This window comes from Heterodontus francisci, chromosome 5, assembly GCF_036365525.1.
Source record: "Heterodontus francisci isolate sHetFra1 chromosome 5, sHetFra1.hap1, whole genome shotgun sequence".
Taxonomy (NCBI): Eukaryota; Metazoa; Chordata; class Chondrichthyes; order Heterodontiformes; family Heterodontidae; genus Heterodontus; species Heterodontus francisci.
The window spans coordinates 91,067,540-91,093,598 of NC_090375.1; the positions used below are offsets into that span (position 1 = coordinate 91,067,540).

Here is a 26,059-nt window from a genome sequence, read left to right on the forward strand (position 1 = left end):
CTGCCCAATCACATTATTTTCCAAGTGTCCAGTTATCTCATCCTTTATAATAGATTCCAACATTTTCCCTCCTACTGACATCAAACTAACAGGTCTGTAGTTCTCAGTTTTCTCTCTTGCTCCCTTCTTAAATAGTAGGGTTACATTTGTTATTTTCCAGTCTGCAGGAACCCTTCCAGAATCTACAGAATTTTGAAAGATAACCTTCAATTCTCTGGGATGTAGCTCATCTGGTCCAGAGGATTTATCAACTTTCAATCCAATTAATTTTGAGTACTACCTCTTCATTGATACTAATTACGCTCAGTTCCTCATTATTACAAGTCCCTTGGTTCCCTTGTATTTCTGGGAGATTTTCTGTCTCTTCCTCCGTGAAGACGGACACAAAGTAACTTTTAGTCTCTCCACCATTTCCTCATTCTCCACCACAAACTCTCCTGTCTCTGTCTACAATGGACCCGCATTCATCCTTGCTAATCGTTTCCTTTACACATACCTAAAGAAGCTTTTACAATCCACTTTTATGTTTCTAGCTAACTTACATTCATAATCTCTTTTCCGTTTCTTTATCAGTTGCTTGGTCCTCCTTTGTTGGACTCTAAATTGCTCCCAATCCTCAGAACTACCACTTTTTCTGGCGACCTTATAAGCCACTTCCTTTGATCTTTAACTACTTTTGTTAGCTATGGTTGATTCACCTTTCCTGTCGGGTTTTTGTGTCTTAGAGGAATGTATATCTGTTGTAAATCATAATACTTCATTAAATACTAGCCATTGCCTATCTACTGTCAAATCTTTTAGTGTATTTTCCCAATCCACCATAGCCAACTTGTCCCTCATACTTTGTTTCCTCTGTTCAGATTTAAGACCCTAGTTTCAGAATAAACTATATCTGATGTCCTCCCTCCTGCACCAATTCTCCAGCCACGTGTTAAATTGGTTAATCCTCCTATTTCTATGCTCACTTGCACGTGGCACTGGCAGTAGTCCCGAGATTACTGTTTTTGAGGTCCTGCTTTTTAATTTCTTTCCTAACTCCTTAAACTCTGCTTTCAGGACTTCATCCCTCTTCTTACCTATGTCATTGGTACCAAGCTGGATCGTTAAAAGTTTAAACAAAATAATTCAATTTCATAGTTCCATGGAAATCTACAAACCTCTCAAGTTTCACATGCAGTTTAAAAGCTTGAATAAAACACAATGTTATCACTAATTAGCCACCTATTACCAAATAGTTCCACTTTCAAACCTCTCACTTCCAGCCACATCCAGTACAGATGCACATTAAAGAATCCTAATCCTGCATACAGACCATGAATTTTAATCAAAATGTTTATATATTATATAGACACACACAGAAATTTAAAACACCAGCATGTGTTAGAAAAACAATGACCTTCTAACCTTCAGCTGTGGGAGTGTAGCAATCACAAACTTCCTGTAACCGTCAAAATCACAGCAGGGGTTTCCAACCAGAAAAAGCTCTTGCAGGTAAACATTAAGTTTGAGTGACTCCACACTAGTCAGTTCACCCACAAAGTTAACTGTTAGGTCAAGTTTCTTCAAAAACTCACACCCTGTCAAGGAAGGAAAGGAAAATAAGTTAGACTTATACCAGAGGTTTTCATTTTTTAAATTGAGACTTCTGGTTAAAATATTAAATGGAATAAATATGCGAAAAGTAAAATACACTACTGTTATACATACACCATACAAGATTTTTTTTATTCATTTGGAGGATGTGGGCCTCGCTGGCTAGGCCAGCACTTGTTGCCTATCCTTAATTGCTCTCAAGAAGGCAGTGGTGAGCCAGCTTCTTGAACCTCTGCAGACAATGTGGTGCAGGTACATCCACAGTGCTATTAGGTAGGCAGTTCTAGGAGTTTGACCAAGCGACAATGAAGGAACAGTGATGTATTTCTCAGCCAGGATGGTGTGTGACTTAGAGGGAAACTTGCAGGTGATGGTGTTCCCATGCGGCTGCTGCCCTGGTCTTTCTAGGTGGTAAAGTTCATGGGTTTGGAAGGTGCTGTCGGATAAGCCTTGGCGAATTGCTGCAGTTCCTTTTGTTGATGATACACATTGTAGCCATGGTGTGCAGCAGTGGTGGAGAAAGCAAATGTTTAAGGTGGTGTCAATCAAGCAGGCTGCTTTGTCCTGGATGGCGTCGAGCTATGAATGCCATTGAAGCTGCACACTTCCAGGCAAGTGAGGAGTATGCGGCCACATCCAGTTGTGAAAGACGGTGGATAATTAAACAACTAATGGGAGGAGCAGGCTCAATGAACGGCCCTATCCTCAATGATAATGTAGCCCAGCACATCAATGCAAAAGACCAAACTGAAACGTTTTCAACCAACTTCAGCCAGAAGTGCCAAGTGGATGACTCATCTCGGCCTCCTCCAGAGGTCCCCAGCATCACAGATGCCAGTCTTTAGCCAATTTGATTCACTCCATGTGACATCAAGAAACCGCTCGCAACAGCCTCTCCTGTCTGCTTCCAACTTTCTCCTGGAACTCCAAATCCATTGAAGAAACATGAACCCCAAAAGAAGTCTCCTACAGCGTACAAGGTTTAAGAAGAATACTGGGCCCCAATGACAAGCAAGATCTACCTACAGTCAAGGACTCTACAACGAGCTCAAAGAACCTTAACAAAAACTCTTCAGATATTGCCTCAAACCTTTTCACTTTATTTTTCTTCTGCTCTTTTCTGTCTCTATTTGCATGTGTGCATCGCGTATGCATGCAAGCATGGGTGTGACGTGTATCTGTAGACATCAACCAAATCAGAGTTTAAGTTCAAGTTTAATAAATTTCAACTTTTCTTCTTTAAACCTAAGAAACCCTGTTTGTGCTGGTTGCTTTGCCTTATAATTGAAAAGCGGTGAACAAGGATTCACCACGGGGGAGCTAAAAAGTGTTTAAAAATAAAACCATTATGTTAAGACCAGGTGAAGGCTGAGAGGGACCCCTAGACATCTTTCTCACCTGATCATAACACTAGCCATCTCGGCTTGACATTCAACGGCATTACCATTGCTGAATTCCTCACCACCAACATCCACGGGGGTCACCATGTTGACCAGAAACTTAACTAGACCAGTCACATAAATACCGTGACAAGAGCAGGTTAGAGGCACAAATCAGAAGTGTGATGCAATACTCACCATTTGCCTAGATGAGTGCAGCTCCAATTACACCCATGAAGCATGACACCATCAGGACAAAACAGCCTGCTGGTCTGGCACCCCATTCACCACCTTAACCATTCACTTCCTCCACCACCAGTGCACCGTGGCTGCAATATGGACCATCCACAAGATGCTCTGCAGAAACTCGCCAAGACTCCTTCAGCAGCACCTTCCAAACCAGTGACCTCTACCACTTAGAAGGACAAGCGAGGACAGCCGCCACATGGGAACACCACCATCCACCTGCAAATTCTCCTTCAAGTCACACAATCCTGACGTGGAAATATACCACCATTCCTTCACTGTCATTTATAAAACACTGATTAGGGCCCAGCTTGAGTATTCTGTTCAATCTGCGCACCACACTTTAGGAAGGATGTCAAGGCCTAAGATAGAGTGCAGAGGACATTCACTAGAATGGTACCATAGATTACAGACTTCAGTTATGTGGCGAGTTTAGAGAAATTGGGCTTATTTTCCTTAGAACAGAGAAGAATAAGGGAGATTTGATAGTGGTGTTCACAATTTGAAAGGTAAATAAGAGTAAATAAGGAGAAACTGTCTCCAGTAGCAGAATGGTCAAAAACCAGAGGACACAGATTTAAGTCAAGTTAACTGGCAATAGAACCAGAAGCAATATGCAGTAACTTTTTTTTAAAACGCAAGTTATAATGATCTGAAAGGGTGGTGGAAGCAGATTTTCTTTAAATCTTTCATGGAGGTGGGCGGAGTTGGCAAGGTCACATGTGTTGCTCATCCCTAATTGCCCTGGAGAAGGTGGTGGTAAGCTGCCTTCTTGAACCACTGCAATCCATCTAGTGCAGGTATACCAACAGTGCTGTTAGGAAGGCAGTTCCAGGATTTTGACGCAGCGACAGTGAAGGAATGGTGATATAGCTCCAAGTGAAGATGGTGTGTGACTTGGAGGGGAACTTGCACGTGGTGATGTTCCCATGCATTTGTTGTCCTTGTCCTTCTAGTTGGTTGAGATCAAGGGTTTGGAAGGTACTGTCAAAGCACAGTATTTATGTGGCTGCTCCAGTTCAGTTTCCGTTCAACGGTAACCCCAGGATGTTGATAGTGGGGAACTCAGCGATGGTAATGCCACTGAATGTCAAAAGGAGATGGTTAGATTCTCTCCTATTGGAAATAGTCATCGCCTGGTACTTATGTGGCGCGAATGTTACTTGCCACTTATCAGCCCAGGCCTGGATGTTGCCCAGGTCTTGCTGCATTTGGACACGGGCTGCTTCAGTATCTGAGGAGTTGCGAATGATACTGAACATCGTACAATCATCAGTGAACATCCCCATTTCTGAACTTATGACGGAGGGAAGGTCATTGATGAAGCAGGTGAAGGTGGTTGGGCTTAGGACACTACCCTGAGGAACTCCTAGTGCAATGTCTTGGGGATGAGATGAATGGCCTCCAACAACCATCTTTTGTGCTAGGTATGACTCAAACCAGTAGATAGTTTTCCCTTTGATTCCAATTAACTTCAGCTTGGCTAGGGCTCCTTGATGCCACACTTGGTCAAATGCTGCCTTGATATCCAGGGCAATTACCCTCACCTCAACTCTTCAGTTAAGTTCTTTTCTTCACATTTGGACCAAGGCTGTAATGAGGTCAGGGGCCGAGTGACCCTGGCGGGACCCAAACTGAACATCAGTGAGCAGGTTATTGGTGTTTAAGTGGCACTTGACAACACTGTCAATGACACCTTCCATCACTTTGCTGACGTTCGAGAGTAGACTGACAGGGTGGTAACTGGCCGGATTGGATTTCTCCTGTTTTTTGTCGATAGGACACATCTGGGTAATTTTCCACATTGTCGGGTAGATGCCAGCGTTGTAGCTGCACTGGAACAGCTTGGCTAGGGGCGAGGGGGTGACTAGGAAAGGTTCTCCCCTGGGAAACCGACTTGTAGATTAGAGCAAACTCATCAGCCAGAACTGCGGCTTACCTCGCTCTATGTACTTTTTGTTCCTCCACATGGGTCTTTATGGAGAGTGGGAGAGTTTTTAAATTCCTCTAGCAAAATCACTCTGAGGTTTTCATAGCTGGGCTGCACTTTAACAGCCCTCAACCACTGGTCAAAAAACAGCTGCTTACTTCTCTCAAACTCCAAGTAGGTTTGAACAGCTTGCTTCTGAGGGTTCGGAACTTCTGGCGGTAGGTTTTCAGTGCTAGCTCATATGTTCCGAAGACAGCATTTTTTGTCAGTTCCTAATTTGTTGAACTCTCATTAGGCAACAGGGAATAAACCTCATGGGCTTTTCCGGTGAGCTTAATTTGCAACAGAAGAGTCCAACTCTCCGCCAGCCATTTTAACTGCCTTGCAAGTTTTTCAAAAGATACAAAATATGCTTCCATGTCTCCCTCATTGAATTTTGGAATCAGTTGGGAAAATTTTAAAAACTCAGTCCACAACCCTACACTACTTGTATTTTCCATGCTTTCACTGGGTTTACTCTGTTGCCCCCAGCTAACTCAAGCCACCTCAGCTCTCTTTCCTCCCGTTCCTTCTGGAAATTTCTTTCTCCGTCTCTCTCCTGTCTTTCTCGTTCCATCTTCTAATTCAAGTTTCCTCTGTTCCAGTTGTATCTTTGCTAGCAATAACCTGTTGGAGTCTATTTCTAATCCTCCCCCACCGAGTGTGTCTCATGAGCTTTGAAGAATCAACATCCTAGCAGGCGATACTTTTTTTAAAAATTCATTCATGGGATTTGGGAGTCGCTGGCTAGACCAGCATTTATTGTCCATCCCTAATTGGTGGTGGTGAGCTGCCTTCTTGAACCGCTGCAGTCCTTTTGAGGTAGGTGCACCCACAGTGCTGTTAAGAAGGGAGTTCCAGGATTTTGACCCAGCGACAGTGAAGGAACGGCGATATAGTTCTAAGTCAGAATGGTGTGTGACTTGGACGGGAACTTACAGGCGGTGATGTTACCATGCAACTGCTACCCTTGTCCTTCGAGGTGGTAGAGGTCATGGGTTTGGAAGGTGCTGTCTAAGGAGCCTTGGTGCGTTGCTGCAGTTCATCTTGTAGATGGTGCACACTGCTGCCACTGTGCGTCGGTGGTAGAGGGAGTGAATGTTAGTGGATGGTGTGCCAATCAAGCGGGCTGCTTTGTCCTGGATGGTGTCGAGCTTCTTGAGTGTTGTTGGAGCTGCACCAGGCAAGTGGAGAGTATTCCATCACACCCCTGACTTGTGCCTTGTAGATGGTGGACAGGCTTTGAGGGGGCAGGAGGTGAGTTACTCGCCACAGGATTCCCAGCCTCTGATCTGCTCTTGTAGCCACAGTATTTATATGGCTACTCCAGTTCAGTTTCTGGTCAATGGTAGCCCCTAGGATGTTGATAGTGGGGGATTCAGCAATGGTAATGCCATTGACGGTCAAGGGGAGATGGTTAGATTCTCTCTTGTTGGAGATGGTCATTGCCTGGGACTTGTGTGGCGCAAATATTACTTGCCACTTATCAGCCCAAGCCTGGATATTGTCCAGATCTTGCTGCATTTTTACCCGGACTGCTTCAGAACTGTTTCAGACAAAGAGCTGGTCACATGACTAACCTGTGGCTAACCTGGGAATTGATTGGATTGTGCCTGGAGAGAGGGGTTTGGGCAGACTGCAATTATGAAGACCAAAGAGAAGCAAGGTCTCTCTCTAGCAAAGTTCCAGGGACTCATGGAAGCAACTCAAGCCTCAAGACAGAGGACCCTTGGAGCCTTTTGGGACCACCAAAACAAGTTTGAAAGCGTGCACGGGGCCCCAAGGAGAACTGCAAGACTTAACACCAATCAAGGTCTTTACATCCAAACCAAAAACAGTAACTAAATTCCATCTACTATTTCAAACCTTCCCCCTTTAATTCTTTCTCCTCCTCTATCTATTTGTGTGTGCGTTTATCATTTATGCATGCTAGCGTGGTTGCGTCATGTATTTGTAGTAGTTTTAACTGAGTTAGAGCGTTAAGGTTAATAAACTTACACCTTTCTTGTTTAAACCTGAGAAATCCTGTCTGATTGGTTCGTTTACAATTACAATTAGAAAGCAGTGAGCAAGGACTCACTGAGGGGAAGCTAAAAACACTTTTTATAAGTTAAACCCGGTTACGGCCTAACCAAGAAAGGGGCCAGAGGGGAGCCTAAGACCCCTTCCTCACCTGGTCGTAACAGAAATTTGGGGGCTTGTGTCCTGATTGAACCCACAGACAAATGAGAAATTGGAAGCAGGAAGTCAAAATGATCCCAATCAAAAAGGGAAAAGACTTCAATACAGGTTTTCTTGTGGTTGTGTGTGCTAGAATACTAACATGACTGTGACCGAAGCCAGTACACTCCCAAGATAGGGATAAGTTAAAGACACTGTCTACAGAAGAGTTGAGAAATATGGCTGAGCAGCGTGGAATCACTTTCCATGCCAAAGCTCGGAGGTCTGAACTCCTAAGACTAGTGGCCAACCATTTTTCCCTCGAATCAGAGGCAAGGTTAGAAATGGACTCCGACCAGCTATTGCTGGCAAAGATATAAGTGGAACAGAGGAAACATGAATTAGAAGAAAGGGAAAGAGAGACGCAGAGAGAGAGAGAGACGCAGAGAGAGAGAGAGAGAGAGAGAGAGAGAGAGACGCAGAGAGAGAGAGAGAGAGAGAGAGAGAGAGAGAGAGACGCAGAGAGAGAGAGAGAGAGACGCAGAGAGAGAGAGAAATTTCCAGAAGGAACGGGAGGAAAGAGAACTGAGGCGGCTTGAGTTAGCTGGGGGCAACAGAGTAAACCCAGTGAAAGCATGGAAAATATAAGTAGTGTAGGGTTGTGTACTGAGTTGTTAAAATTTTCCCAACTGATTCCAAAATTCAATGAGGGAGACATGGAAGCATATTTCGTATCTTTTGAAAAACTTGCAAGAAAGTTAAAATGGACGGCAGAAAGTTGGACTCTTCTGCTGCAATGTAAGCTCACCAGAAAAGCCCATGAGGTTTATTCCGTTGCCAGATGAGAGTTCATCAAATTATGAACTGACAAAAAGTTCTATCTTTGGGGCATATGAGCTAGTACTGGAAACCTACCGCCAGAAGTTCCGAACCCTCAGAAGAAAGCTGTTCAAACCTACTTGGAGTTTGAGAGAAGTAAGCAGCTGTTTTTTGACCAGTGGTTGAGGGCTGTTAAAGTGCAGCCCAGCTATGAAAACCTCAGAGTGATTTTGCTAGAGGAATTTAAAAACTCTCCCACTCTCCATAAAGACCCATGTGGAGGAACAAAAAGTACATAGAGCGAGGTAAGCCGCAGTTCTGGCTGATGAGTTTGCTCTAATCTACAAGTCGGTTTCCCAGGGGAGAACCTTTCCTAGTCACACCCACAAATCCGAAAAGCAATAAGGGTGGGAAGGTGATAGGAGCCTAAGCAGTCCTGGGAGAGACAGAAAAGCAGGACACATAGGGGGCCCTCCTCCAGCCAAAAAGGAAGGTGCTGTAAGTGGCAGTGAGACCCAGAGGCATGTGTGCTTTCATTGTAATAAGGCAGATCATCTAAGAGCTGACTGTTGGAAACTACAGGGAAAGCATGTAGTTTCCAATTAGGGATCACCCGCTCAGTGAAGGAGGAGGGACCGTGATGGAAAGCCCAGCAGAATAAGCTACCTGGGAGAGCAGAACAGCAGGTGGCAGACCTGTGAGGAATTGGGACTGGAGCAGGAGCTATAAAATCGAGAGTGGGGCTTGAGGCCTTTTTCTACTGGGAGAGCGGAGCAACTGCCGGCTGTGTCTCTGCGCGCTGGGTTTGAAAAGTGAAAAAAATTAAGTGACATCACAGGAAATCTGTAAGCTAATTGGTTGGTAAGCAACAGCCGTTATTGCCTGTAAATAGCTTTAAAAAAAATTGAGAAAAAAAGTTTTTTTTTTCGAAAACTCTCAAATAGTTACCTTGTTAGTGGTAAGGTTGGTACTACTAAGGTTTTAATTACTGTAATTTATTATAATTACTAATTAGAATAGTGCTGTTTGGACAGTAAGGCTGTGAGTTGTGCTTGAGGGATTTTACTGACTGGGGAAGGAGGTGCTCTTTGCAGTCTTTCTTTTCTACCTTTTCTCCCTCCATGGTACAGGGGAAGAAGCTGATTGGCAAGTAACTGGTAAGTTACTTTACTTATTACATTAGCAATAATTTTTTGTAAAGCTAAGTAATGGCAGGGCAGCACGGCCAAGTGGAATGTGCCTCCGTGGTATGTGGGAAGTTGTGGACGCACCATGTTTCCGAGACAAACACATCTGCAGCAAGTGTCACCAGCTGCAGAAGTTTGAGCTCCGGGTTTTGGAACTCAGGCAGCAGCTGGAGTCACTGTGGTACATCTGTGAGGCAGAGAACTACATGGATAGCACATTTCAGGTGGTCGTCACCCCGGAGCTTAAGAGAGCACAGGTAGAGAGGGACTGTGTGGCTGACAGACAGACAAGGTGGTCAATGCAGGTTGTGAAGGAGTCCCCAGAGAGCATCCCAATTTCTAATCAGTATTCAGTTCCGAGTACCATTGGGAAAGAGGGTTCCTCTGGAGAGTGCAGCGAGAGTCATGACCAGAGCACCATGCGTGGCTCAGCTGTGTGGGGGGGGATGGGGGTGAAAGAGAAAAGACAAGAGAGCAATAGGGGATTTTATAGTTCGGGGAACAGATAGGCGTTTCTGTAGTCGCAGACCCGGAATGGTCATGGATATCACCGAGTGGCTACAGGGCATTCTGAAGGACAAGGGTGCACAGCCAGAGGTCGTGGTCCACATTGGTACCAACAATATAGGAAAAAAGAGGGATGAGATCCTGAAGGCTGAGTTTAGGGAGTTAGGAAAGATATTAGCAAGCAGGACCCCAAGGGTAGTAATCTCTGGATTACTCCCAAGGCCACGTGCTAGTGAGTACAAAAATAGGAGAATACACCAGATGAATACGTGGCTGAAAAGATAGTGCAGGAGGAAGGGCTTCAGATTTCTGGGCCATTGGGACCAGTTTTGGGGAAGGTGGGACCTGTACAAACTGGACAGTCTGTACCTGAACAGGACTGGGACAAATATCCTTGCAGGAAGGTTTGCTACTGCTGTTGGGGATGGTTTAAACTAGATTGGCAGGGGGATGGGAATCTGAGAACGGTTTCAGATTGGACAATTTCAGGGCAGGGAACGGAAGACATAAAATTAGCGAGTGACTCAGAAAGACAGAAGAAGCGAAGGTTAAAAAGTGTGCAGCACAGGAATTTGGCAGTGTTAAAAAGGTATTTATTTAAATGCAAGTATATAAATAAAGCCGATGAGCTGAGGGCACAGATGCCTGAAGAGGTGGTAGAGACACGAACCCTCAACATTTAAGAAGTATTTAGATGAGCACTTGAAATGCCATAGCATACAAAGCTATGGGCCAAGTGCTGGAAAATGGGATTAGAATAGTTAGGTGCTTGATGGCCAGCACAGACACGATGGGCCGAAGGGTCTGTTTCTGTGCTGTATAACTCTGACTCTATGGCAACACGATATTGTTGCTATAACGGAAACTTGGCTTAAAGTGGGACAAGAATGGCAGCTCAGCATTCCTGGATATAGAGTTTTCAGGCAGGATAGAGAGGAGGATAAAAAAAAGGAGGGGGTGCAGCATTATTGGTCAAGGAAGCCATAACAGCTTTGAGGAGGGATGATATGCTAAATGAATCATCAAATGAGGCCATATGGGTGGAGATCAGAAATAAAAAAGGGGCAGCCACATTACTGTGGGTGTACTACAGATGCCCAAATAGTGAGAGGGAGATAGAGGAAGAAATATGTAGGCAAATTTCTGAGTGCAAAAATTATAGGGCAATAATAGTTGGGGATTTCAACTACCCTAATATCAAGTGGGATACAAACAGTGTTAAGGGCACAGAGGGCACAAAATTCATAAACTTCGTTAGAGAACTTTTTTAGCCAGCAACAAGCCCAACGAGACGGGGTTCAATTCTAGATTTAATCTCTGGTAATGAAGCTGGGCAAGTAGATGAAGTAGCAGTGGGTGAGCATTTGGGAGATAGAGATCATAACACAGTTAATTTTAGCATAATCATGGAAAAAGACAAAGATAAGACAGAAGTTAAAGTTCTAAATTGGGGGAAGGCAAATTTTACGAAACTGAGGGGCGATCTGGCGAAAGTGGACTGGATACAACTACTGGAAGGAAAATCAGTGGCAAACCAGTGGGAGGCATTCTAAAGCGAGATATACAGGCACAGTGTAGGAATGTCCCCAAAAGGATAAAGGGTGGTATGGCCAAATCTACAGCCCCCTGGTTATCTGGAGGCTTACAGGGTATGCTGAAGCAGAAAATAAAAGCTTATGATGATCACAAAAAACTTAACACTTTAGAAAGCCGAGAGAAGTATAGAAAGTGCAGGGGTGAAGTAAAAAGGAAATTAGAAAAGCAAAGAGAGGACATGAAAAAATATTGGCAGGTAAAATCACGGAAAACCCAAAGATGTTTTATCAGTACATTAACAGCAAGAGGATAACGAAGGAAAGGGTAGGGCCTACCAGAGATGTACAAGGGAACTTACAAATGGATGCAGATGACGTGGGCAGGGTTCTTAATGAGTTTTTTGCCTCCGTCTTCACAAAGGAGAGGGATGATGCTGGCATTGTAGTAAAGGAGGAGGAAGGTGAAATATTAAATATGATTAGCATAATGAGAGAGAAAGTACTAGAGGGTCTGACATCCTTGAAAGTGGATAAATTGCCAAGGCCAGATGGATTGCATCCCAGGTTGTAAAAGGAAGCCAGGGAGGAAACAGTGGATGCACAGAGGGTCATCTTCAAATCCTCACTGGATGGGGGCGAGGTGCCAGAGGACTGAAGGTCTGCGAACGTTATACCATTGTTTAAAAAGGGTGCAAGGGACAGGCCAAATAATTATCGGCCGGTCAGTCTGACTTCGGTGGTGGGTAAACTGTTAGAATCAATTCTGAGGGACAGGATAAACTGCCACTTAGAAAAGCATGGATTTGTTAAGGGAAGATCATGTCTTACTAACTTAATTGAATTCTTTGAGGAAATAACAAGGAGGATTGATGAGGGTAGTGCAGTGGATGTGGTCTACATGGATTTTAGCAAGGCATTTGACAAGGTCCCGCATGGCAGACTGGTCAGTAAAATGAAAGCCCATGTGATACAGGGGAATGTGGCAGGTTGGATCCAAAACTGACTCAGTGACAGGAAGCAAATGGTAGTAGTTGATGGATGTTTTTGTGAATGGAAAGTGGTTTCCAGTGGCGTTCCACAGGGATCAGTGTTGGGTCCCTTGCTGCTTGTAGTATATATTAATGATTTGGACTTAAATGTGGACGCATGATCGGGAAATTTGCTGATGACACAAAAATTGGCCGTGTAGTTGATAGTGACGAGGATAGCCGTAGACTCCAGAATGAGATCAATAGTTTGGTTGAGTGGGAAGAAAAGTGGCAAATGGAATTCAATCCAGAGAAGTGTGAGGTAATGCATTTGGGGAGGGCAAACAAAGCGAGGGAATACACAATAAACGGGAGGATATTGAGAGGGGTAGAAGAAGTGAGAGACCTTGGAATGTATGTCCACAGGCCCTTGAAGGTGGCGGGACAGGTAGATAAAGTGGTGAAGAAGGCACATGGAATGCTTTCCTTTATTGGCAGAGGTATAGAATACAAAAGCAGGGATGTAATGCTGGAACTGTATAAAACGCTGGTTAAGCCACAGCTGGAGTATTGCACACAGTTCTGATCACCACATGAAGGACATAATTGCTCTTGAGTACACAGGAGATTTACAATGTTGCCAGGGCTTGAAAGTTGCAGCTTTGAGGAAAGATTGAATTGGCTAGGGTTGTTTTCCTTAGAACAGAGGAGGCTGAGGAGTGACTTAATTGAGGTGTACAAAATTATGAGGGGCCCAGACAGAGTAGACAGGAAGGACCTGTTTCCTCTAGCGGAGAGGTCAATTACCAGGGGGCACAGATTTAAGATGATTGGTAGAAGGATTAGAGGGGACATGAGGAAAACCTTTTTCACCCAGAGGATGGGGGTGTCTGGAATGGTGATGGAGGCAGAAACCCTCAACTCATTTAAAAGGTACCTGGATATGCACCTGTAACCTGCAAGGCTATGGGCCAAGTGCTGGAGGTGGGATTAGATTGGGATGCTAGTTTTTTCGGTCGTGCAGATACGATGGGCTGAATGGCCTCCTTCTGTGCCATACTTTTTCAATGGTTCTACGGTTCTAAGCTGTGGCTTTAACTGCAGCAGTAGTAAGACCCAGAAAACATTCTGCTGTAGCTGCTGGAAAATTTAATCGGATTCCAGAAGGTATTCAGGATTTTGTGTCTGAAGGGTGAGTAACCCCATACTCCTCGAGCGGGGCAAGCAAGCCCATTGTAATCCTCAGGGGCACAGGGGCCACCAGATCCCCTTTACTGGTAAAAGGCATGACCTTTCCCCCGGAGAATGCAGTAAATACCATAATGGTGGTAAACAGTATTGGACGGCAGCATATGCCTGTACCTTTACACCAGGTACACTTGGAATGTGACCTAGTTTTGGGAGCGGTGACTGTAGGGATTGTCCCTAGTTTGCCTGGAAATGGGATTGACTTGCTCCTAGATAATGATCTGGCGGGGCGAAGGAGGTAGCTTCCCCAGTAGTGATAAAGACACTGAAGGAAGTCGGAGAGACGGGGCAGTGGCAGGAGACGGTCCCCTGCAGTTCCCCTGAATGTGTAATGAATCGGGCCATAACCAAACCAGCTCTCCTAGAGGGGTCTGAATTGGCACTGCAGACAGATGACCATGATGTCTGCCTGTCTGAAACTTTCTTTGGAAAGTTAGAGGACCCAGGGAATGGATTAAATGGATATTCCCCAGTTGCGGCTCAGCAAGTCAGGCTGCCCAGACTGAAATTGAAGCAGAAGGAGCCCCTGATTGCTATTATTTAAATAATGAGGTACTGATGAGGAAATGGAGTTCTTCTTACAGACCTGAGGACAAAGAGTGGACAGTGGTTCACCAGGTAGTGCTGCCACAGAGGTACCGGAAAGAAATATTAAGAATGGCCCATGAGATTACAATGGCCGTACATGTCGGTTTACGAAAAACCAAAGGCTGCATAAGGCAGCAGTTTGACTGGCCAAAACTCCACAAAGATGCGGTGGAGTATGGTAGGAGTTGCCTCATGTGCCAGGTCGAGGGGAAACCCCAACCTGTAGTGAAATCTGCACCCCCAGTCCTGTTTGGAGGACCCTCCAGCAGAGGGCTGGTGAACTGTAAGGGACCCTGCAGAGAACAAAAGGGGACAGACAGGCACAGGTGTGGCAAAAAGTTAGAGAGGAAACGGGAAAAAGGGACAAAGAGGACAGGTTAAAGGAGGTCCAGGAGGAATCCCAAATGGAACCCCCTACTGTCCGGTCAGCCAACCCAGAGATGTTGGAAAAATTAGACCCCACATCGTCCTATGTAAATGCAGACACCAGAAGCACCCCACTAGGGTTGCTAACAGCATTTGCAGGGACAAAGAAAGTCCTCAAGAGAGCAGAGAAACTGAGAGTGATGCCTCAACTAGTCTAAGTGCTGCAGGGGAGTTCAGTAGAATCTGGACAAATACCTGCAAGCAGGAATATCCCAAAGGACAAACGGAAGATTAGCAAACAATCCTTCCCCACAGTCAGGAGAAAAGGGAACCAACAATGCCCTGCAATGAACAGCACTTCGATGACTCACCAGGGCACTGAAAGTGAGATCAGAGTGGATCCACCCACTGCCAACCCCCATAATCAGAGCTCCAAACCACGGCTAATTAAATCTAAACATCCCCCTGGAGTCTCCGACAGGAACAAAGGCATCCGAGACAATCATGGAAATGTGCCAACTTCAAACCTCCCCAAAAATCACATGCTTACTGGGATGCCCATTCCCAATGTATTGCGGGCGGATAGTGACAAGACTTTAAACCCCTTGGGCAACACATAACTGTCTCAGACCCACATCAAGGGAAAACAGGCAGTGTAAAGCAGCACTGCTACAAAGGAAAGACAGGCTGCAACAATTTTAAGATTTCTGAATGAATGAGAATGAGAGAAATGCATGCATGTTTTCCTGTCCTTTCTCTTCCTTCTAATTTATAATGAAATGCTCCCCCCAATATCGCATTTCATTCGGCCAGAGGTGGAGATGTGACGGAAACATGGATCTGGGAGAGAGAGGAGAATGGCAAGAGAAGTATGTGAAATAGAACAGACAATCCCTCTGCACCTCCATCCCCAACCGGGACACTCAGATCTCTCCACTTCTTCCTTGAATGGAGTCCCAACCAGTCCCCATCCACCACCACTCCGTCTGGTTAAACTTTTTCTCATATTGAACAACTTCTCCTTCAACTCCACTTAATTCCTCCAAATAAAAGGTTTGCTATGGTTACTCGCAATGACCCTAGCTATGTCTGCCATTTTGCGGGGTACGTGGAACACTCTTTGTTCCAGTCCTACTCAGGCTCCCTCTCTCACCTTTTTTCCCCAGTACATTGGTGACTGTATCAGTACCATTTCCTGCTCTTGCCTGAACTGGAAAATTTAACTGACTGCTTCCAATTTCCACTCTTCTCTTGCCTTCATATTGCCATCTCTTCCCTTCCCTTCCTTGACTTCAGTGTCTCTATTTTTGGGGATAGACTATCAATATTTATTATAAGCCCACTGACTCCCACAGCTACCTTGACTACACTTCTTCACACCCTGCTTCCTATTAAGGACTCTATTCCATTCTCCCAGTTTCTCCATCTGTTCTGATGATACCAAAAGCACTAGTATGCAAGGTTGTATGTCTTGCTTTTTGCTCAAGCCACCGTCGTTGACAGGGCCCTCGCCTATGCCTGTTCTATTTCACAGACTTCTGCTCTCAACCCTTTCCCTCCTTCCCAAAACAATTACAAGGTCCCCCTTGTCCTCACCTTCCACCCCACCAGACTCCGTATTTCAATGGATCATCCTTCTCCAGTTCCACCTCCTCCAGCGTGATGCCACCACCGAACACATCTCTTCCACTCTCCTTTCAGCATTCCAAAGGTACCATTCCCCCCACAATATCCTGGTTCACTCTTCAGTCACCCCCAACAATTCCTCCCCTTACTATGGTATATTTCCATGCAAATACTGGAAATGCAACAGCTACCCTTTTACCTCCTCCCTTCTCATGGTCCAATGCCCCAAACACTACTTTGATGTGCAACAGTGATTTGCTTGTACTTTTAATTTACTGTATTCGCTGTTCTATGTAGTCTCCTCTACATTGGGTGATAGCTTTGCAGAACACCTCAGTCGAGTCCCCTAGCATGACCCTGAGCTTCCAGTTGCCTGTCATTTTAATTCTCCACTTTGCTCCCACCCTGACCTTTCTGTCCTCAGCTTCCTCCAGTGTTCTAATGAAGCTCAAGGTAAGCTTGAGGAACAGCACCTCATTTTTTCACTTTACAGCCCTCTGGACTCAACATCGAGTTCTACAGTTTTAGATCACAACCTATGCTCCCATATTTTGTTTCCTTTGTTTTGGGTTTTTTTTCCTCTTTTTTCTTGCAGATTTCCTTTTCTTTGCTTTCGGACAGCAGTTATTCATGATGCTGCCATTCACATCTCCTGTAGACACATCTTTTGTTTCTCTATTTGTTGCATTACCACTTCTTTCAGATTTGCACCCTGAAACCTTGTGTCATTTAATGTCTCCTGCTCTCCAACCTATCACAGGCCATCCCTTTTTTTCCCCCACCCTCCCCCCTTTCACTTGCTCAAAACCTATTACATGTCTCACTTCTCCCAGTACTGGCAGATGGTCATAGACCTGAAACTTTAACTGCTTTCCTCACCACAAATGCTGCTAGACCTCAGCATTTCCATTTTATTTCAGATTTCCAGTATCCATAGTACTTCGCTTTTGTGTTGTTGTAGGGAGCAGGACAGTTGTAGTACTGAAGACTTGTGCTGCAGAACTAGCCGCACCCCTAGCTGTTCCAGTACAGCTATGACACTGGTATCTACCTGCCAATGCGAAAAATTGCCCAGGTATATCCTGCCCACAAAAAGTAGGACAAATCCAATCCGGCCAATTACCGGCCCATCAGTCTAATCTCGATTATCAGCAAAGTGATGGAAGGTGTCATTGACAGTGCTATCAAGCAGCACCTACACAGCAATAACCTGCTCACCATGTTCAGTTTGGGTTCCGCCAGGGCCAAATGGCACTAGACCTCATTACAGCCTTGGTTCAAACATGGACAAAAGAGCTGAATTCAAGAGGTGAGGTGAGAGTGACTGGCCTTGACATCAAGGCAGCATTTGACCGAGCAGGGCATCAAGGTGCCTTAGCAAAATTGAAGTCAATGAGAATCAGGGGAAAACTCTGCACTAATTGGAATCATACAGAGCACAAAAGATGATGGTTGTGGTTGTTGGAGGTCAAATATCTAAGCCCCAAGACATTGCTGCAGCAGCTCCTCAGTCCAACCATCCTCAGTTGCTTCATCAATGACATTCCCTCCAACATAAGGTCAGAAGTGGGGATGTTTGCTGATGATTGCACCATGTTCAGTATCATTCGTGAATCCTCAGATACTGATGCACTCCAAGTCCACATGAAGCAAGACCTGGACAATATTCAGGACTAGGTTGATAACTGGCAAGTGTCATGCCTGGCAAATGCCTTCCAACAAGAGAGAATCCAATCTTCTCCCTTTGACAATCAACAGCATTACCATTGCTGAATCCCACACTAACATCTGAGGGGTTACCCTTGACCAGAAATTCAATTGGAGCAGCCATATAAATACTGTGGCTACAAAAGCAGGTCAGAGGCTGGGAATTCTACGTGAGTAACTCACCTCCCGACTCCCCAAAGCCTCTCCACTACCTGAAAGGCACAAGTCAGGAGTGTAATGGAATACTCACCACTTGCGTGGATGAGTGTAGCTCCAACAACACAAGATGTCGGACACCTACCAGGACAAAGCAGCCCATTTGTTTGGCACCCCATCCATCACCTTAAACACTCACTTCCTCCAACACTGGTGCACAGTGGCAGCAGCGTGTACCATATAAAAGAGACCCTGCAGCAACTCGCCTAGCCTCCTTCGACAGCACCTACCAAACCCTCGACCTCAACCACCAAGAATGACAGAGGCAACAGAGGCATGGGAGCAGCATTACCTCCATGTTCCCCTCCAAGCCACACATCATCCTAACTTGGAAATATATCGCCATTCCCTCACTGTCGCTGGTTCAAAAATCAGAAATTCCCTCCCTAACAGAACTGTGGGTATATTTACACCAGATGCACTGCATTGGTTCAAGAAGGCAGTTCACCTACACCTTCTCAAGGGCAATTAGGGATGGAAGATAAATGCTGTCCTTGCCAGCAGTGCTCACCCCCCATGAAAGAATTTTTAAAAACTTCTTTAAAGAGCAGGTACCAACATGATGGACTGAATGACCTCATTTTGTATTTTATGATTCTATAAACTACCTACTAGGGGGTGGAGTGTTATCAGGGGTAAATGGAAATGTGGAGAAAACAGTTCATCCATGAACTTATTGAATGGTGGAGCAGGCTCGATGGGCCGTGTGGCCTACTCCTGCTCCTTATTCGTACATATACCCCAACAGATATATCTCGACTCAACTCTCAGCTAGCTTCCTTGCACTTTTGTCACCAACCCCTACCAAGGAGCATCTGTATTTCCCAGGCCACAATTCTGCTGAAATAACATTAAAATTGTAAAGAGACCAACATCCAATTATACCTGCACATACATCTAGTTATTGCTTTGATCATCACTTCTTATACATTTTCTGGCCATTTTCTACCATTTCATATTTTTTTGAACAAGTCCCAAAAACTGTAACTACTTGGGTGCCACGGGGATCAGTGCTGGTGCCTCAACTACTTACAATCGATTTAGATGAAGGGACCGAGTGTATTGTAGCCAAATTTGCTGATGATACAAAGATAAGTATGAAAGCAAGTTGTGACGAGGACACAGAGTCTGCAAAGGGACATAGATAGGTTGAGTGGGCAAAAATTTGGCAGATGGAGTATGATGTGGGAAAATGTGAGGTTGTCCACTTTGGCAGGAAGATTAAAAAAGCAGAACATTATTTAAATGTGGTACAGCGGGATCTGGGTGTCCTCATACATGAATATCAAAAAGCCTGCAGCTACAACAAGTAATTACAAAGGCAAGTAGAATGTTGGCCTTTATTGCAAGGGGAATGGAGTATAAAAGTAGAAAGGAAGGACAGACAGAAAGGTAAGGGAGGTGGTGTAGCTCTGATACTCAAGGACGACATCAGGGCGGTGCTGAGAGATGATATAGGTTCTATGGAGAATGAGGTTGAATCCATTTGGGTGGAAATTAGAAACTCGAAGTAGTAAAAGTCATTGATAGGCGTAGTCTATAGGCCACCAAATAATATCACATTGGGGCGGGCAATAAACAAAGAAATAACTAATGCCTGTAAAAATGGTATGGCAATTATCATGGGGGATTTTAATCTACATGTAGATTGGTCGAACCAGCTCAGTCAGGGTAGCCTTGAGGAGGAATTCGTTGAGTGTATCCGTGATAGTTTTCTTGAACAGTATGTAATGGATCCGACGAGGGAGCAAGCTATCCTAGATCTAGTCCTGTGTAATGAGACAGGAATAATTAATGACCTCATAGGTAGGGATCCTCTTGGAAGGAGTGATCACAGTATGGTTGAATTTAAAATACAGATGGAAAGTGTGAAGATAAAATCCAATACCAGGGTCCTGTGCTTGAACAAGGGGGACTACAATAGAATGAGGGAGGACTTGGCTAATGTGGACTGGAAACAAAGATTTTACGGTGGGACAGTTGACGAGCAGTGGAGGACTTTCAAAGCAATTTTTCAAAGTGCTCAGCAAAAGCATATTCCAGTGAAAAGGAAGGACTGGAAGAAAAGGGGTAATCTGCCATGGGTGTCTAAGGAAATAAGGGAGGCTATCAAATTGAAAGAGAAGGCATACAAAGTGGCCAAAAGCAGCATGAAACGAGAAGATTGGGAAAACTTTAAAGGTCAACAGAAAGCTACAAAAAGAGCTATAAAGAAAAGTAAGATAGAACATGAGAAAAAACTAGCACAGAATATAAAGACAGATAGAAAAAGTTTCTATAAATATTGAAAATAAAAAGAGTGGCTAACGTAAACGTTGGTCCTTTAGAGGATGAGAAGGGGAATTTAGTTATGGGATATGATGAAATGGCCGAGGCATTGAACAGGTATTTTGTATCGGTCTTCACAGTGGAGGACATTAATAACATGCCAGTAATTGACAAAGAGACGAACGTAGGTGAGGACCTGGAAACAATTATTACGGAAGAGGTAGTGTTGGGCAAGCTAATGGAGCTAAGGATTGATAAGTCTCCTGGCCCTAATGGAATGCATCCCAGGGTACTAAAAGAGATGGCGGGAGAAATAGCAGGTGCACTGACGGTAATTTTCCAAAATTCGCTGGACTCTGGGGTAGTCCCAGCTGATTGGAAAACAGCAGATGTGACACCACTGTTTAAAAAGGGAGGTAGACAAAAGATGGGGAATTATAGACCGGTTAGCTTAACCTCTGTAGTGGGGAAGATGCTCGAGTCTATTATCAAGGAAGAAATAACAGGGCATCTCGATAGAAATTGTCCCGTTGGGCAGACGCAGTATGGGTTCATGAAGGGGAGGTCATGCTTGACAAATCTTTTGGAATTCTATGATGACATTACGAGCAAGGTGGACAATGGGGACCCAGTGGATGTGGTGTACCTAGATTTCCAAAAGGCCTTCGACAAGGTGCCGCACAAGAGGCTGCTGCATAAGATAAGGAGGCATGGCGTTAGGGGTAAAGTATTAGCATGGATAGAGGATTGGTTGACTAACAGGAAGCAGAGAGTGGGGATAAATGAGTGCTATTCTGGGTGGCAATCAGTCACTAGTGGTGTGCCTCAGGGATCAGTGTTGGGACCGCAATTATTTACAATTTATATAGATGATTTGGAGTTGGGGACCACGTGTCGGGTGTCAAAGTTTGCAGATGACACTAAGATGAGTGGCAGAGCAAAATGTGCAGATGACTGTGAAACTTTGCAGAGGAACATAGATACATTGAGTGAGTGGGCAAAGGTCTGGCAGATGGAATACAATGTTAATAAATGTGAAGTCATTCATTTCGGTAGGAGTAACAGCAAAAAGGATTATTACTTGAATGGTAAAAAGTTGCAGCATGCTGCTATGCGGAGGGACCTAGGTGTCCTTGTGCATGAATCGCAGAAGGTTGGTCTGCAGGTACAGCAAGTAATTAGGAAGGCAAATGGAATTTTGACCTTCATTGCTAAAGGGATTGAGTTTAAAAGCAGAGAGGTTATGTTGCAGCTGTATAAGGTACTGGTGAGGCCGCACCTGGAGTACTGTGTGCAGTTTTGGTCTCCTCACTTGAGAAAGGATATACTGGCACTGGGGAGGGTGCAGAGGAAGTTCACTAGGTTGATTCCGGAGTTGAGGGGGTTGGCTTATGAGGAGAGACTGAGTAGATTGGGATTATATTCATTGGAGTTCAGAAGAATGAGGGGGGATCTTATAGAAACATATAAAATTACGAAGGGAATAGATAAGATACAAGTAGAGAGGATGTTTCCACTGGCAGGTGAAGCTAGGACAAGAGGGCATAGCCTCAAGATTTGAGGGAGCAGATTTAGGACTGAATTAAGAAGGAACTTCTTCACCCAGAGGGTTGTTAATCTATGGAATTCCTTGCCCAGTGAAGTAGTTGACGCTTCTTCAGTAAATGTCTTTAAAGCTAAGGTAGATATCTTTTTGAACAATAAAGGAATTAAGGGATACAGTGGGAGCGCGGGTAAGTGGATCTGAGTCCACGAAAAGATCAGCCATGATCTTACTGAATGGCAGAGCAGGCTCGAGGGGCCGGACGGCCTACTCCTGCTCCTAGTTCTTATGATCTTATGAAAAGTCTTGCATTAATTCTACAGGGTGTTGGTGAGACCACACCTAGGGCTGGATTTTAAGAGCCCGCTGCAATCTCAAGTGGAGTGGTGGGGACGGGCTCTCAGTCCCTGGCAATGGCGTCAGCTGCCTATGCGCAGGCGCTGGTTTTAAAGGGCAGCCAGCCCTGCCGCCCAATTTAAATTTTTAAAGTCTTATCCCCCAAAATTAAATAAATAAATTTCTAACACCCCTTTCCCACCCCCCAATAATAACTATTTGCCCCTCCCCCCAAAACACTTAACTTTTACATCTGACCTTCCCACCATACCCCCAAAACTGCACAAAGTTTAAGGTTCGACCCTTCCCACCATCTCCTACACCCATTATGTATATTTGACCCCATACCTCCCCCTCCCCGTACTGACAAACGTACCTCCTTCCTCCCCCTTCCCCAGCAGTGTGTTGTCGCCTTTCTCTGGACAGGGATCTGAAGGCATGGGAGTGCCGGCCGACGTGCCGAAGATTGCAGCGGGCCCTCAGGATTGCAGGCAAGTCTTTTTAAAAGTAATAATTTTATTCATTTGAATATATTAATTGTGGTCGCGCTGCCAACGGCAGGCGGGCCGCCACGGAGCCTCACCACTGCTAGGAGGATCGGGCTGGGCCCTCACGGCATCGAGGTCCGTGACGGGCTCATTGAAGCAATCTTCAGGCCACAGAATCCAACACTTTGGGGAGAACAAAATCCAGCCCCTAGAGTACAGTTTTGGTCTCCTTATTTAAAGGAGGGATATACTTGCATCGAAGGCAGTTCAGAGAAAGTTTCCCTAGGTTGATTCCTGGGATGAAGGGATTGTCTTATTAGGAAAGGTTGAGCTGGTTGGACATATAGTTATTGGAGTTTAGAAGAATGAGAGGTGATTTTATTGAACCATATAAGATTCGGAGGCGGCTTGACAGGGTAGATGCTGAGATGATATTGCCCCTTGTGAAGTAATCTAGAACCAAAGGGCCAGAGTTTAAAAATAAGGGGTTTCCCAGTTAACATGGAAATGAGGAGGAATTTCTTCTCTCAGGGTCGTTAATCTTCGGAATTCTCTACCCCAGAGAGCAGCGGAGGCTGGGCCATTGCATATATTCAAGGTTGAGCTAGACAGATTTTTAATCTACAAGGGAGTAAAGGTTATGGCCGGGGGGGGGGGGGGGGGGGGGGGGTGGTCGGGAAGCAGGAAAACAGGAGTTAAGGTCACAATCAGACCAGCCATGATGTTATTGAATAGCAGAGCAGGCTCGAGGGGCCAAATGGCCTATTCCTGCTCCTATTTTTTATGTCCTTATAATTGTCAGCCTCTTCCATTCCTTTACATGTGGATACTGGTACTTATAAGTCTACAAAAAAAACTTCCCTCACTTGTTTCCATTTCACGCTTCTCTATCAATGTCATTTCTCTCTCTATTTGTCTTTCCCCCGCTCCTTTTGTTACTTTTTCCAATTTTCTTTTCACCTCCTCTTATATTTCTATTTCTCTGCTGCTTATCTTTGCAACATTTACTTCCCCTATTTTTTGCATTGTTCGTGCTGTCACTAGGATGACTACAGGGATGAATATAGGCGGACATCTGAAAATGTTCAAAGAGGGAAGGGAAAGGGCCAGGTCTGCTGTGCATCAGAAAAAGTGGGAAAGAACGGAATTCATGAGCATAATGTTCAGGTGTGAATAGGTTAGGTCCCTGATTTGGCACAAATCAGGAGGGAAAATATATATTAAAACTAGATTTATCATGGGGAGGCAGTAGCATAGTGGTATTGTCACTGGACTAATGACCCACAGTACTGCTCTGGAGACATGGGTTCGAATCCCACCACAGCAGAAGGTGGAATTTGAATTCAATTAATAAATCTGGAATTAAAGCCTAGTCAAATGATGGCCATGAAAACACTGTCGCTTGTTGCAAGAACCCAACTAGTTCACTAATGTCCTTTAGGGAAGGAAATCTGCTGTCCTTACCCGGTCTGGCCACGGCAATGTGGTTGACTTTTAAATGCCATCTGAAATGGCCGAGCAAGTAACTCAGTTGTATCTAACCGCTACGAAGTCAATAAAAGAATGAAACCGATGGACCACCCGGCATTGACCGAGGCACCAGAAACAACAGCAAACCCAGCCCTGTCGACCCTGCAAAGTCCTCCTTACTAACATCTGGAGGCTTGTGCCAAAGTTGGAGAGCTGTCCCACAGATGAGTCAAGCAACAGCCTAACAGTCATACTCACGGAAACATACCTTACAATGCCCCAGACACCGCCATCACAATCCCCGGGTATGTCCTGTCTGACCAGCAGGACAAACCGAGCAGAGGTGGTGGCACAGTCAGGATGGAGTCGCCCTGGGAGCCCTCAACTTCGACTCCAGACCCCATGAAATCTCATGGCATCAGGTCAAACATGGGCAAGGAAACCTCCGCTGATTACCACTTACCGCTCTCCCTCAGCTGATGAATCAGTACTCCTCCATGTTGAACACCACTTGGAGGAAGCACTGAGGGTGGCAAGGGCGAAGAATGTACTCAGGGTGGGGGACTTCAAGGTCTGTCACCAAGAATGGCTTGGTAGCACCACGACTAGCCGAGCCCTAAAGGACATAGCTGCTAGACTGGGTCTGCGGCAGGTGGTGAGGGAACCAAGAGAGAAAAACATACTTGACCTCATCCTCACCAATCTGCCTGTCGCAGATGCATCTGCCTACGACAGTACAGGTAGAAATGATCACTGCACAGTCCTTGTGGAGACAAAGTTCCGCCTTCATATTGAGGATATCCTCCATCGTGTTATGTGGCACTATCACCGTGCTAAATGGGATAGATTTCGAACAAACCTAGCAATGCAAAACTGGACATCCATGAGGCGCTGTGGGCCATCAGCAGCAGCAGAATTGTACTCAACCACAATCTGTAACCTCATGGCCCAGCATATCCCCCACTCTACCATTACCATCAAGCAGGGAGACCAACCCTGGTTCAAAGAAGAGTGCAGGAGGACATGCCAGGAGCAGCACCAGGCATACCTCAAAATGAGGTGTCAACCCAGTGAAGCCACAAGCCAGGACTACTTGCGTGCCAAACTGCATAAGCAGCATGTGATAGACAGAGCTAAGCGATCCCATAACCAACGGATCAGATCTAAGCTCTGCAGTCCGGCCACATTCAGTCATGAATGGTGGTGGACAATTAAAACAAATAACTGGAGGAGGTGGCTTCACAAATGTCTCCATCCTCAATGATGAGGGAGTCCAGCACAACAGTGCAAAAGATAAGGCTGAAGCATTTGCAACAATCTTCAGCCAGATGTGCAGAGTTGATGATCCATCTCGGACTCCTCCTGAAGTCCCCAGCGTCACAGATGCCAGTCTTCAGCCAATTCGATTCACTCTACGTGATATCAAGAAACGACTGAAGGCACTGGATACTGCAAAGGCTATGGGCCCTGACTACATTCCGTAGTACTTTGCTTTTGGTGGTGTTGTTGTAGGGAGCAGGACAGTTGTAGCACTGAAGACTTGTGCTGCAGAACTTGCCGCACCCCTAGCTGTTCCAGTACAGCTACAACACAGATATCTATCCGGCAATGTGGAAAATTGTCCACGTATGTCCTGTACACAAAAAGCAGGACAAGTCCAACCCATCCAATTACCACCCCATCAGTCTACTCTCAAATCATCAGTAAAGTGATGGAAGGTGTTGTCGACATTGCTATCAAGTGGCACTTGCTTAGCAACAATCTGCTCTGACTCTCGGTTTGGGTACCACCATGGCCACTCAGCTCCTGACCTCATTACAGCCCTTGGTTCAAACATGCA

The 26,059-nt window shown here is 45.2% G+C and overlaps 1 protein-coding gene across 4 annotated transcripts in view; it reads right to left on the reverse strand.

Annotated features, from left to right (window-relative positions):
* Nucleotides 1-26,059, reverse strand: part of dnaaf11 (dynein axonemal assembly factor 11) — a 124,768-nt gene that overhangs the window by 75,527 nt on the left and 23,182 nt on the right. For all 4 annotated transcript variants that reach the window (XM_068031755.1, XM_068031753.1, XM_068031754.1 and 1 more), the window contains one exon: nucleotides 1,405-1,577. In XM_068031755.1, the coding sequence (XP_067887856.1) occupies nucleotides 1,405-1,577 (173 nt within the window). The remainder of the gene's footprint in view (nucleotides 1-1,404; nucleotides 1,578-26,059) is intronic.